At 30.8% G+C, this 13012-nt stretch overlaps 1 protein-coding gene across 2 annotated transcripts in view; it reads right to left on the bottom strand.

Moving 5' to 3' along the window:
* Positions 1-1699: 1699 nt before the first annotated feature.
* The window catches only part of LOC134253238 (thyrotropin-releasing hormone receptor-like), a 44495-nt gene continuing 33182 nt past the window's right edge, over positions 1700-13012 (bottom strand). Inside the window, exons 2-4 of one of the 2 annotated variants that reach the window (XM_062735756.1) lie at positions 6106-6331; positions 5894-5945; positions 2734-2882 (exon numbers count right to left, since the gene is read on the bottom strand). In XM_062735756.1, the coding sequence (XP_062591740.1) occupies positions 2861-2882; positions 5894-5945; positions 6106-6331 (300 nt within the window). In that variant the 3' untranslated portion in view covers positions 2734-2860. Of the gene's footprint in view, positions 2883-5893; positions 5946-6105; positions 6332-13012 lie in introns of both variants that reach the window. The other variant, XM_062735755.1, reaches the window with a different exon arrangement.

Genomic DNA, 13012 nt, shown 5'->3' with positions numbered 1-13012 from the left:
TATTAACAGTAGTGAAGGCGAAACCTCAAGAGTAGTGTGCAACTATATATTCAAGAAGTGGTATAAATCAGATGTGGATACTTAGGACACTTAAAAAATCCAAGGAACTTTTGGACAATTAGAAATCACAAGATTTTTACCAAAATCAACAACTTAAAAACTTTCGACTTTCCAACTTTATACAAAACCATTCCTCACAATAAATTAAAGTCCAGACTTTTTTGTGTATCATTAACAGCTGCTTTTTAAAAAAAAAATCGAACTAATCAATTATACTTACCTTGTCGTTGGTCATTTACAAAATTATTTTGTTATAAGCACTCTGACTGTACATAGAAGTACTCTGAAATGACTTCAAAAAGATTCTTGAAATCCTGATTGACAATATATATGTTGCTTTTGGAGAAAAAGGTCTTCCAACAATGTATTGTTATTATATACCCATGGGTACCAATTGCGCCCCGGTATTTGCAGACCTATTTTTGTATTCATATGAAACAGACATATGAAGCACATGAAGCAGAATTTGTGTAGAATCTTATGCTTGAAAAGAAGAAAACGCTTGCTGTGGCCTTCAACTCGACATTTAGATATATCGACGACGTATTGTGAATTAGCAATTATAATTACCATTCTTATGTTGATACGATATATCCTGGCGAGCTTGAGATAAAAGATACCACAGAGTCTGACACATCTGTTTTATCTTTGGATATTTTACTTGCAAAAGACGTTAATGGTTATCTAACAACTAAGCTCTATGATAAATGTGATTACTTTAATTTTTCTATCGTAAACTGCCCTTATTTATTCAGCACTATACCTCCATCAACTGCATATGGAGTTTATATCAGTTGATTCGATACGCAAGAGCATGCCCTATATACGAAAAATTCCTAAAATTGGGTAAATTATCGACAAACAAGTTTTTAAAACTAGAATATCAGCAGTCTTGTTAAAAACCATCATTTTGTAAATTTTATGATCGATAAAATGACCTTGTCAGCAAATACAATTTGTCATTGAGTCAAATACTGACGCGTTTTTAATACTAATTGTTAGACCATTATTTATACACTGAATATTGGCGACGGATTTTTTCTTTATTTCCTGATTAGGAGCACACGGCGGGTGTAACCGGTCAGTAGGGGAGGCTCTCTCCTCCACGGCACTTGATCCCACCTCTGTTTTGGAGGTCAGTGTTTGCTCTGCTCCTATTTGCTGTATTGTTTCATGAACTTTTGATCTTGGGTACTATTCGTTATCCCCATATGTTTTATTGTATCCCCATTTGTATTGTAAAAGTCTTAAGTTTCTATTAAGTCCCAGTTTTTGCATTTCGTAATTTTCCATTTGCATTGTATTATTTATCTTTTAAATCGTAAAATTTTCATTTGTAGTGTTGAACTTATAAGTAGTATTTATATTTCATATTTTCTCAGTTGTTTTGTTTACTTTTCCATTTGTGTTGTAAAATCATACAAATTTAAAATTAAGGAATATAAATAGAAAACTAAAGAATATAACAATATCATATCATAAAAATGCTAAGTCATAAAATACCATAGGAAACTTATAAAATAAAAATAAGGAATATACAAAACAAAAACAAAACTATTGCATAACAATTAAAAATATAGAACATAAATAAAATTTAACAATGCAAATTAATAGTTAAAGAATACTAGTATGCTTTTTACTAAAATTATAGAAAGTAAATAAAAAGAAATATAGAATACAAATGAAATTTATAATTCAAAAGCTAACATATAAAATTCACACAAAAATATCATATTAGAATAAAAAAAAAATTTTAAAAATGAAAAATATACAATGCAAATAATAAATGGTTCAATACAGTTCTCATTTTTACAAGAATTACGTAATATTTTTTTAATTGCCAAAGAACCATACAGTCCTTGATGCTTTTCCTGTTAACTTACGTAATTATTTTTTTACTGAAAATATCCTATTTTTCAAGATAACTACGTACATTATATTTTTGGTCTTCTACGAATACAAAAGATAAAAACAAAAAAATCCACAATAGTCTTTGGATGTCAAAATTTTAATTATTTTTGTGACCAACGTTATCGCATCTGTCTACTTTAGTACGGCACAAGTCATTTATCTTACATATTCAAATAATCAGTTACTTTACATTACAGCAATATATGTCACATTTGATTTTTTGTTTCAAGAACATAATTTTTCCTTAAGCGATTAATATACATGTAATCTTATATTAAAATGATCAATTTCTTTACATTACAGTAATATACGTCACATTTGATTTTTTATGTGTGTGTCAATTAAGAACCGAAATCTTCCTTTAGCGGTTAACATACATGTAATCTTATAATTAAATAATCAATTATTTTACATTACAGTAATATACGTCACATTTGATTTTTTGTGTCAAGAACCAAAATTTTCCTTAAGCGATTTAAATGTAAACATATCTGTCATCAAAACTTTGTTTCCCCAAAAACTAACATATAGAAAATGACAGAAATCGTTCTCTACATTATAAGGTTTGAAGATGATCGAACATAAGTTTGGGAATTCTTCTAGCTTTTGGGTGTGAGAATAGTTTTCAGCTCATTCATTATCAATTATCATACCCATAAATGGTTATTGCCTAAATCAATATACCACGACCATAGTTAAAAAAAATTTCATCGTTTTTTATTACAACCAAATAATTCTATCTTCTTTTCACCGAGTGAAACTTCTGGTCCATGGAACTGGTCTCTCTTCTTGAACGATTCGGCCATTCATCAGCATTTCAGCAGTAAAAGAGTATCTAGAGGACTTTCGAGACATGCGCGATAGCTGAAGGGAAGTATCCAATCCTTGATTAAACGACACCCTCTCCTTGTCTGTAAAAGAAGATCAAGATTTAAAAAACATTGTAAGACATAGCTGGGAATTCCTTTAAAAAGAAGACATTACATGTCAAGTTTGCAAGTGCACTTGTTCAATGGAAATATATGAAGATTACGAACAGTATCCAAGATTAAAAGTTCATAAAAACAATACAAATCAAGAGTAGAGCAAACACGGATGTCTAAACATCAGACGCGGGATCAGTTGCTAAAGGCGAGTGAGCATCCCCTGACAACCGGTCACATCCGCCTCTTCATAATAAAAGAATAGCTTTTAAAAACATCGAAAGAAAAAATAGCAACAAATGTTCCTGACAATTTGTAGATGTTTCTATACAAACATGGACACAGCGAATTTTTGGTATACGTTATTCGGACCATTGAATTTCAATGAAGATTTTTTTATCATAAAGACGTTTTATAATAAATTGTTTGAAATTCACTTTGATAGCAAAAGCCAAGATTTGACGGGTAAGTTACTTCAAGTTACCGGTAATTGAAGTACTAGTATTGTATGCTAGTAATTTAATCCTTTTTCAAAATTATACTGGGGATCACAGTCATTTATTTGTATTTGTCACTTTTGTATATTACAGGGAAATGATGTTCAGTTTTCTACAACATGCATGACAATATAGGTATGTTGTTACATTGTTGCATGCAACACCTGAATGACAGTAAAACACAAAATACTTTTGAAATCATTTTATGAACATAAATATGTAAACACAACAGAAGAAAAGCTGATCCTAACATCCACTGATTAATTTATCCTTGACACAAACCTCCATATATCTAAGAACTGTTTGAAACTTGTCTAGAGTCATCAGTTGCCTGTTGTTTTTTTTCTCTATAATTTTGTGATAATTTTGTGATGTCATTTATTTGTTTGGTCAGCCCAAAGCAAGTGACTATTTATTCTGTCTGTCACATCATATACTTCTCTGAAGCCCCTTTACATTTTAACTTTAATGCAATAGTTTTTTTTAAATTTTAGGATGTAATTGGTGGTGCCGTGTAGATTAATGTACAAAAATGTTTTCTAATTTCAATTCATTTTTCATTTTGAAAACGAATTGCATCTCAAAATACAATGTTTTTACATGAAAAACTATTTCTCAGAACTAATTCTACAAGGGTTGTTCGAAAATTTCGTGGACGATGTCAATCTTCGTTATATTACTCACTAGAAATTTAAAATAAGCATAATATAATATGCAAAAATATTTGTTTTGTTTCATTTTATTCGATTAAATAGAAATCAATTTACTTCATTTTAAAATCAACATGTTTTGTTCCCGTGGAGCACACTTAACGGCAATATGACCTAACATAGCGTCAAGAATTTCTTTAAAAATAAATACTATCCCTATACATTTCACAAAGTATGATCCATTGCCCACTCATTAAATCCTTTTTCTAATACTTGACTATTTTTTAAGATTTTCTCTCATTGTATAAGTCCCTTTCTTAAAGATTTAATTTCTTTTATTACTTAACTCTGCTTTCACGGGATAAGCAACTCTGGAGCGCCTTTGTCTTTCCTTGACGTTCCAACTTTTTTATTATTTTTTTTTTGTTAAGATTTTTACATTTAAACCGTTTCTTCACATATTGCCCTCATTCGATACAGAGTCCCTGCCATTCAAATACTGCCTGTACTATTTGTACTCACATGCACAACTCGCTTGTGACATACATTCTTGATTTCTTCAACATTTTAAAAGTTTATTCAGGATTTGACCCGAGTAAAACACAAAATTGCATCATTATCAGCTGCTCCGGATCGTGACTTCTAAAACGACATCATTTTTGTCGTTCTTAATGAGGACTACCTATCTTTTCTTTCAACAAAGCAAAATATTTAGCCATAATTTTGAATGCGAATCAATGTATCATTTATTAATATGAATTACTAGGTTGTTTTTCTTTTTTGTTCCATTTCACAGAGAATATGACTACAGACATTATTTAGTGTTTTGTTTGTAACTTACTAAATTTTGATCTGCTCCGCGATCCTATTTTTGCATTTTTAAAAAATGGATGCTTTTAATAAATGGTGATATTTTTAAAGGATTAATAAAAATCATCTGAATTTATTGTTAAAATTTTTCTACCAAATTTGGATAACATATGACGTCAAATAAAAAAAGATGTGACAGAAGTCCACGAACTTTTCGAACAACCCTCGTATATTTTACAAAGTAACTTATTCATCTTTCGGAATGTGATTAGTGGTGTCCAAAAGATGTGCCTTAAGGTCTTGAATGTTTTATTTTCACTCTGAGCTAAAGAAAGAGGACAAAAACGATGTGTTTTTCTTTTTACACTGGATTCCCTGGATGCATTTTAAAAGTTTAAGTAGTAACTTAATTATCCTTTGTAATAAGATTAATGGTGACTATCATTTTTTATGGTTCAGATATAAAGGTTTTAGAATATAGTGGGCGGGGAAACTGTTTACAGAAAGAAATACAACTTAGCCTACTATTTTTCCCACAAAAACCATGTTTCCAAAGTTTTAATTTTTAAAATGGAAACCGCCTTTCAATATCTCTTTTTTTAATTAAATTCTCTTTTTTAAGACTGATAATGAAATTAAAGAGGCCAATCAATTAAAGAGGCTACAAATCTACAGGCCCATGGGCATTAAATGCTGAAATTGATGTACGTTTTTCGTGTAAATTTCCTTATATTTCATTTCATTCCAGTCAAAGTAAAGGATATGATTATTGAAATTGGGAGTGGACGAACTATAACTTAATTTGAAGCACTTAAGTTTTTCTTTTCTAAACTAGAGTTTGTTGGTACTGATGACATTGGGCTTTGTCGATTCCTCGAGTCAAGTAGAATTATATTGTTTGAAATTGTGATTATTTTTGTGAATTTTTCTATGTTTTAACATTGAATTGATAATTCAACGTCAAGCAAATACAGTGAAGTTGAGCAGTGATTACATATTTGAATATTATATATAATTATTCATAAGTTTCATTTAAAGGTACCTTTGTTGGATATCCAAAGATGTAGTCGCATCATTTTTTGCAAGTGTCTCTGCTGAAAATCAAAATGGAATAAAATAGTTAAAAAGTGCTTTAGGAATAAAAATGTAATGCCATTCCAGATATTATCTAACACGTTCACAAAAACACAAAATTACAACATTAGGACGACGTAAAACATGCCATGATTTTAATCACATTTAAAGGTTTCTAACCTTTACATATTATATTCCGGAATGCTTGGCGAAATTTGACGGATAGCATATTGTAAATGATAGGATTAATGGCGCTATTGACAAAAACCATTGTTCTACAGAAAAGCCAGAACCAGGAGTCCCTTAGCTGCAGCTTCTCTTGGAAGGAATTGTAGACAACGACGATTCGATACGGAAGCCATAGAGTTCCGAACAGCACCATAACCACAATCAGCATGCGCACAACCTGTAAAAATTAGAGTGTTTGAATGGTTTTGCTGGAAAGATTCTTGTCTATCTGTCTAACCAGGCAGAACAGTAATAATTAGGTACATTTTTCATTAAGAATTCACTGAAATTGTGAAGCTTTTTCAAAATTTGATTTCATCTAATAGCTCAAGATTACATTCTTGTTGTTTTTTTTCGGGGGGGGGGGGGGGGGGGGGTAATTTTAATTAGATGATTTTTAGCACATAGCACTAAGACAATTTATACTCTTTTGTACATTTTGAATCGATAAGCCTCAGTTTCAATGAGAAACAGATTAGTCGTCTCAAGCACTGAAAAACAAATTATATTACTAAAAATGACTCTCAGTTGAAAGAATTTATGGAAAGTAAATCAATATCCCTTTAAAAGAGAAATATATTTTCAAACAACAATTTGTGTAAAATCGTTTAACCTTTTGGCTTCATCTTTTCGAAATATGTAAAAACACTAATTTTTGTAGCATGGAACAATTTTCTGAAAAATTACAAGATGTCAATTATTGTCCTTTTACCCTGAATACTTGTAGTATTTTTTTATAAACTAGTAGTATAATGAACGTGTGGTTTCTTTTATAAGAGTCCTTTTACGAGATGATTTCCGCAGTGGGAAGGTTTTTCAATTAGACAAGAGTGGGAAAAATGCAACAAGCTGATAATGACTCCATCACTGTAGTTTTAATTCATCAATGTCACACGATTTTGTTCCAAAATTAGAAATACAATGGTATGATCTCACGTTTTGTATTCTTTTCATCAGCTGAACTTATGATGCAGTTAGTAACGCGTTACTCTGTCTGAGAAATGAATATCAGGAGTAGGACAATAACCATTAAGGGATTTTTTTAATTTTGTAATTAGGGAAGATATATAATCATATAAAGCAGTCATAAATCATGGACTGAATTTTGTGATTCTCTTTGCAGCTTAAGTGATGTACCAGAACATTTTAAAAAGAGTGCAAAAATGCCTTATATTATTTCTGAGTTCATTGCCTATCAACCTATAGAAAAACTTAAAACTTTTATTTCTGACAGTACAATTTAGTTTTTTCATATTTGTATACATTTACTGATTATCAAATCACTTTTGTGTAGGATAAAATGGTTGAATCGAAATAAATCAAGGTCATTCCACGAGAAAAAAAAATAAAGTTAAACACTTAACACCGAAATAAATTATCCAAGGTAGATGTAAAAACTTCAAATCGAAGTAAAAGAAATGTGAAAATTTGTCCTCCGACATTTTTCTCAAAGTTAATAACATTGTAACAGTGGCTGTGACCAAATGTCTTTCAAATATTGATTGATAAGGCTAACAAATAAATAGTCATTAGTCTGAAAACCAAACAAACGGTGTTTTTTTTTTCTCAGATTAAACTTCTTAGAAGAGCAAGAGATTGAGGAGCTTTCCAAAACAATTTCACAAACATAAAAAAAAATTGGATTTTCATATTCTCTAAAATTACTAATAGCTCTATGGTATTTTATTGTTTAAAAAAAAAGTTTTTAAGGTCGCAGTTCAAAAGAATTTGACATTTTTTCCAAAATCAGCATAGCATTTGGTTAAGAGTTTAAGCTTTCTAAATTATTTATTCCCTTTCAATAAAGAAATTATATAAATGAAAATCGTAAACTAATCAATTACTCCATTTCAAATCTTTGATTTTAAACCTATACGTAATTGATTAGAGTAAATGAAAAGTAAAAAGTTTAAGGATAACGGTGATTAATCTCGTTTCTCCTCAACAAAACAAATCTTAAACAAGGCAAAACCCGACTCCCTGCAAACGCCAGAGATGGGATCAGGTGCTCGGAGGGAGTAAGCTCCCCTGTTAACCCGGCAAATCCGCCACGAGCCACACGCATTGATCAGGTAAAAGACGTTACAGTAGTCATTAATTTATTTGTTTACAGCTTGCATTCTTTTTAAGTTGATTTTATTCTTAGCATGATCTTTGGTATCAAATTAGAGTGAAGAGATACACAGCATATACAGGTGATGTTGAAATTGTACTTTAATGAATTTAAACGATTTATTTTAAACTCGAAACTGATTTTGGACAAATTCTACATAAAACAGTTGTGAATGGACAAAAATTATGAAAAGCGAGGTCGATTTTTTTTTTATTAAGAAAATTGTTAGGTATTTAAAGTGTCAGTTTTAAAAACAAAATGGGATCAGTTTGTAAAAATAGAATGGGATCAAAAGCTTTTTCTCAACATAAACTTTCAACTTATTTTTTTTTTCAAATCAAATGAGTTGATTTTTTAAATGTATTTTCTTATGGGAGTATAAATGAACTAAAGTAATTATCAGTACGTAAAAATACAAATGTTCTCATTGTTCGACAATGACGAAGTCCTTCTGTCAAGAATTATTTAGGCTTCTTAAGAAAGAAGATTTTTTTTAAATATGCAAGACGAACGCTTCTTGTTTTTCCCAGATGAACATAAAAGTGGTGCGTTACAATCACTTCCGCGAGCATGTAAAAATTACATAGAATGATATGAATAAAGGAGGGATTTTATTTACCAGGTATATTGACAAATTTTACCCCCCTCTTGAAAAGTGGGAGGGTATTCTGTAATCGGTATGTCCGTCCGTCCGTCCGTCTGTTACGCTTTGGGGTACCCATCTCTTATCCGCAACTACTCTTATACCACTGAGTGAAATTTGATGAAACTTTCACAAATCTTTATTACATATTGCCATTGTGCACCTCCTATTTTACTTTTTTATCCGACACATATTTTGGGTTTCCCGGCCACAGCAAAACATGCGACTTTGCCATTTTATCATATGGGAGGCCGGGGGTATCATTTAGTGAGCTCTTTGCTCACAGTACCTCTAGTATTTTCTTTAGTTTACTGAATTTCTTTTCATAAGATAAAACGTCATATTATTCCTAAAATAAACTTAATTAATGAAAACACCCTTGAAATAAATCTGTATCAGGTCTTCCTGCTTAACAACCGAAAAGATAAGGAAACGAATTCCGGGTGTGTTTATTAATTTGTCAAAAGTTTAATTATTTCCTGACACTCCTCAAACCGATTGTAATGATAAAAATAGTTCTCCACCAGACCCATGAATCAAAACACTTTGATCTGAACAGGTACATTACATAAAAGCAACAAGCAAGATCAACATATTTCCCTTTCTCATAAATGAGATCATGTCTACAAGATAACCACAAGTGTCTTCTCTGGGTACACCATGCAAACCAAAATACTTTGTCTCACAATTACAAAACATCATTCACTGTATCATTTTTGTCTAGATAAAGACTGCAATATAATCTTTTTCATTTTTTTTAATAAAGGATGAGTGCACTTAAGGTATGGCAGTTGCATGGGTCCCAGTGTTTTGCGCAAAATTTATGTTTTATATGTATTAAACAATAAACAGGTTTTGCTAAATTATATTACATGAAAGTACTGAATAATGCCGAGCGACACTATCTTTTGAGACGGAGGTCTAACAGTTTTGTCACATTTCTATTGTTAATCATATGCATACCAGTTTTCAACGACATTGTTTCCATCGAGCCGCAACTTGGCCGTTGGTCTCATTTGCACAGAATGTGTATTTTAATTTAAAATAATTTAATTCTGGTTGTAACGCTGTATTTGATTGGATAAAAAATGTACTTCATATCGTATAAAATGGGTTGCCTACGTCACAATGACTTTCGTCAAAAACGTATCAATCCGCCTGGCGTTACATTCAAATTTTGTACAATTTGAAGTCATTTTGTCAGAACAATATTCTTTTTTTTCTTACATCAAATGAATGAAAATTAAATTATAAGGAATGAATTTAATAGCTACCCATTTTATACGGTATAAACTGGGTTGGAACAGTTTACGCTTTTTTATAAACCGATTCGCGGTTTATAAAGCGTAAACTGCCCCAACCTAGTTTATACCGTATAAAATGGGTAGCTATTAAATTCATTCCTTAACTAATACAAATCTAAAGGACAATGTTGGCCAAGTTGCGGCTCCAAACTACTGTCAAGTTAACCACTAAATTAACAGGTCCCCGAGTGTCAACAATTGATATTATAATCACTTTACTCAAGTGACATTCCACGGTTCGATACGCCAACGCATTCATTGAACATTTCATTGTGTTTGTCATTTGAAGTTTCTATTCGAACAGTATCTATTGTACTTCCAATTTCAAACTATGGAAGATTTTTGCACAAATTTTAATAAGGTTCGAGATTATATGTCTCTTAATTATTTTCCTGTGTGTATTTTTCGTTAGGAGTATTTTGAAAGAATTCAGGTATTGCAAATGACGTACTAAAGTGCAATCATTCTTTTGCAACTTCTTTCAAATCTAATTTAATTGTTTGTTATCTTAATGGAGTACAAAATTTATTGATTAAATGGACATTCAGTATGATAAAAATATCATATCTTTTCAATTACGTATGTATTTATCAAAGAAAATAATACTTCATTCCTGCTGGATGCTCCACAGCACCTGGTACCACCTCTGATGTTTTAGAGATCCGCCTTTTGTCTGCTCCTGATTTTTATAGTTCAATGGGCGTTAAGTTTGAATATATATATTTAAATTATCTCATGAAAAAGAGTTTACACATCCTCTTTTTACTTACTGACAGGTAACTGCTAAAATTGTTAATGCATCAAGATTTTGAAATTTATATAATGAAATATATGGAGAAAATGAACACTATTCAAGTTCAAAAGTCCATAAAAGCAATGCAAAATTAGAGCAGAGCAAACAGGGACCTCCAAAACATCACAGGTTGGATCAGTTGCCATGGAGGAGTGAGCATCCCCTGCCGACTGATCACACCCGCCATTTGCTCCTTGTCATCGTCAGCAATTACTTGTCTGTCGAAATTGTAAAGGCTTTAGAGAAATTAAACAAAAGAGACCAAGGTGCTAAAAATACTAATAATGAGAAAATAATAGTGATATTCTGGATTCTCTTTTCTCCCGAGAATTTTATTTACAAGTATTATCTGATATTCATGTTTGCGCTTAAATTTACTGAAACCACACAACTTTATTTTCCTTAAACATAATTATTTAAACCGATCCTGAGTACAGATATATTCAAGGTGAAAACAGTTGTGACTTTAAACTAAATTTACAGGGAAAAAAACATGAAAAGTTACATCATATTTGTTAAATCAATAACAAATTGAATAAGTGTTTATCCTAATTTAGAGACAAAGAAAATGGACAGAGTCAGAGTAACTTAACTGTACAACGTCATTCTTTTAAAGAAATAACATGAGGACAAGATGTCATAAAATTTCTCCATTGAATCCTTGATAGCTTGTACATATGTACAACACGCAAGGCAATGATTACGTTGCATTCTAAGTGTATGTCTCCGGAGGAAAATGAGAAATAAAATTTTCATTTGTGATTCTTCAAATCATGATCACACGACATCAGATTATGGATTTCATATTGTCTTTTTGTTGCGTCTATGTCAAATTTTAAAAAGATAAATATTGTAATGTAACTACATCATGCATTTTTGGTCTAATAATTTTTGTATTTGCTGACAAGGTCATTGTATAGACCATAGAGTTTGTGAAATAATGACTTCAAACAAGACAATGATATTTGTAATAAAAGGATATAATATTGATAATTGGCTTTCATGATCTGTCAATCAACATTAGGACAAAATGAAGCCAAATGAAGAATATGATTGTCTTAAAATAATTTTAATTATAAAAATTAATCATCATTAAAACTCATTTACATAGATGTCTGCAATTATTGCATACGGTATAAAACAACCTTCTTTTGGTATGAAACAAAAAAAAAATTTTAAGCCAGAATAAAAATCATACACAAAAAAGAATTTTTTTAAAAAAAGGCGAACTTGAAAGGATGGAGGGGACTAGAAAGATGGTAAACATTTGTTGCTTTAAATGAACTAAAAGAGGGAGTTATTTTGATTTTAGTGCCATTTTTATTGCAATTTTTTACTAACCAAAAGCAAAATTTAGTGAGATTATCTCCGTTTTTGGATCAGATTACTTGCTTGGCACAAAAATTAATTAATTTCAAAATAAAAAGTACTCTGTGCGTAATTTGATACCTATAACAGCATTGTGTCATCAATGTATGGATTTAGCAATGCCATATCCTGTACTGCTTGTTCATCATAGCAGTCGAAAATTACCAGTATTTGCTAAATCTGCTTCGAAAATAAAACACATAATTAAGGGGAATTCTCTTGATAATAATACAGAAGCAGATGTAAAAATAAGCTGAGTAAAGCTAAAGCAAATATCGTTGAAGATTCTATAATATGTCGAGGATAGATCCTTTGGACTCCGATAAAGCTCTAGGGAAAATAGAGCAAGTTTTAAATAAACTCCATATAAATGAAAATTTTGTACATTGTGACAAATAAATGGACAAAGCGTACGAAAATATTGAGAAAAGAAACACTTAATGAAAATATCTAAAACATTTTCTTTGAAAATTCAACCATAGCACTTAACGTTTATAAATCCTTTTGAACAAAAAATCTATGCATAACCTTTTTACAGAGAAGTGTCTTTAAACAATTTAAAAGCTTTATCATTGAATCAATATAAAAAGTTTTATACCCCGCTTGCAAAGTGGGAGGGCACATGTATACAGTGATAG

This window comes from Saccostrea cucullata, unplaced genomic scaffold (assembly GCF_032062105.1).
Source record: "Saccostrea cucullata isolate Sc308-1 unplaced genomic scaffold, CSIRO_AGI_Scuc_v1 ctg28, whole genome shotgun sequence".
NCBI lineage: Eukaryota > Metazoa > Mollusca > Bivalvia > Ostreida > Ostreidae > Saccostrea > Saccostrea cuccullata.
This window is presented reverse-complemented; position numbering and strand designations above follow the sequence as displayed.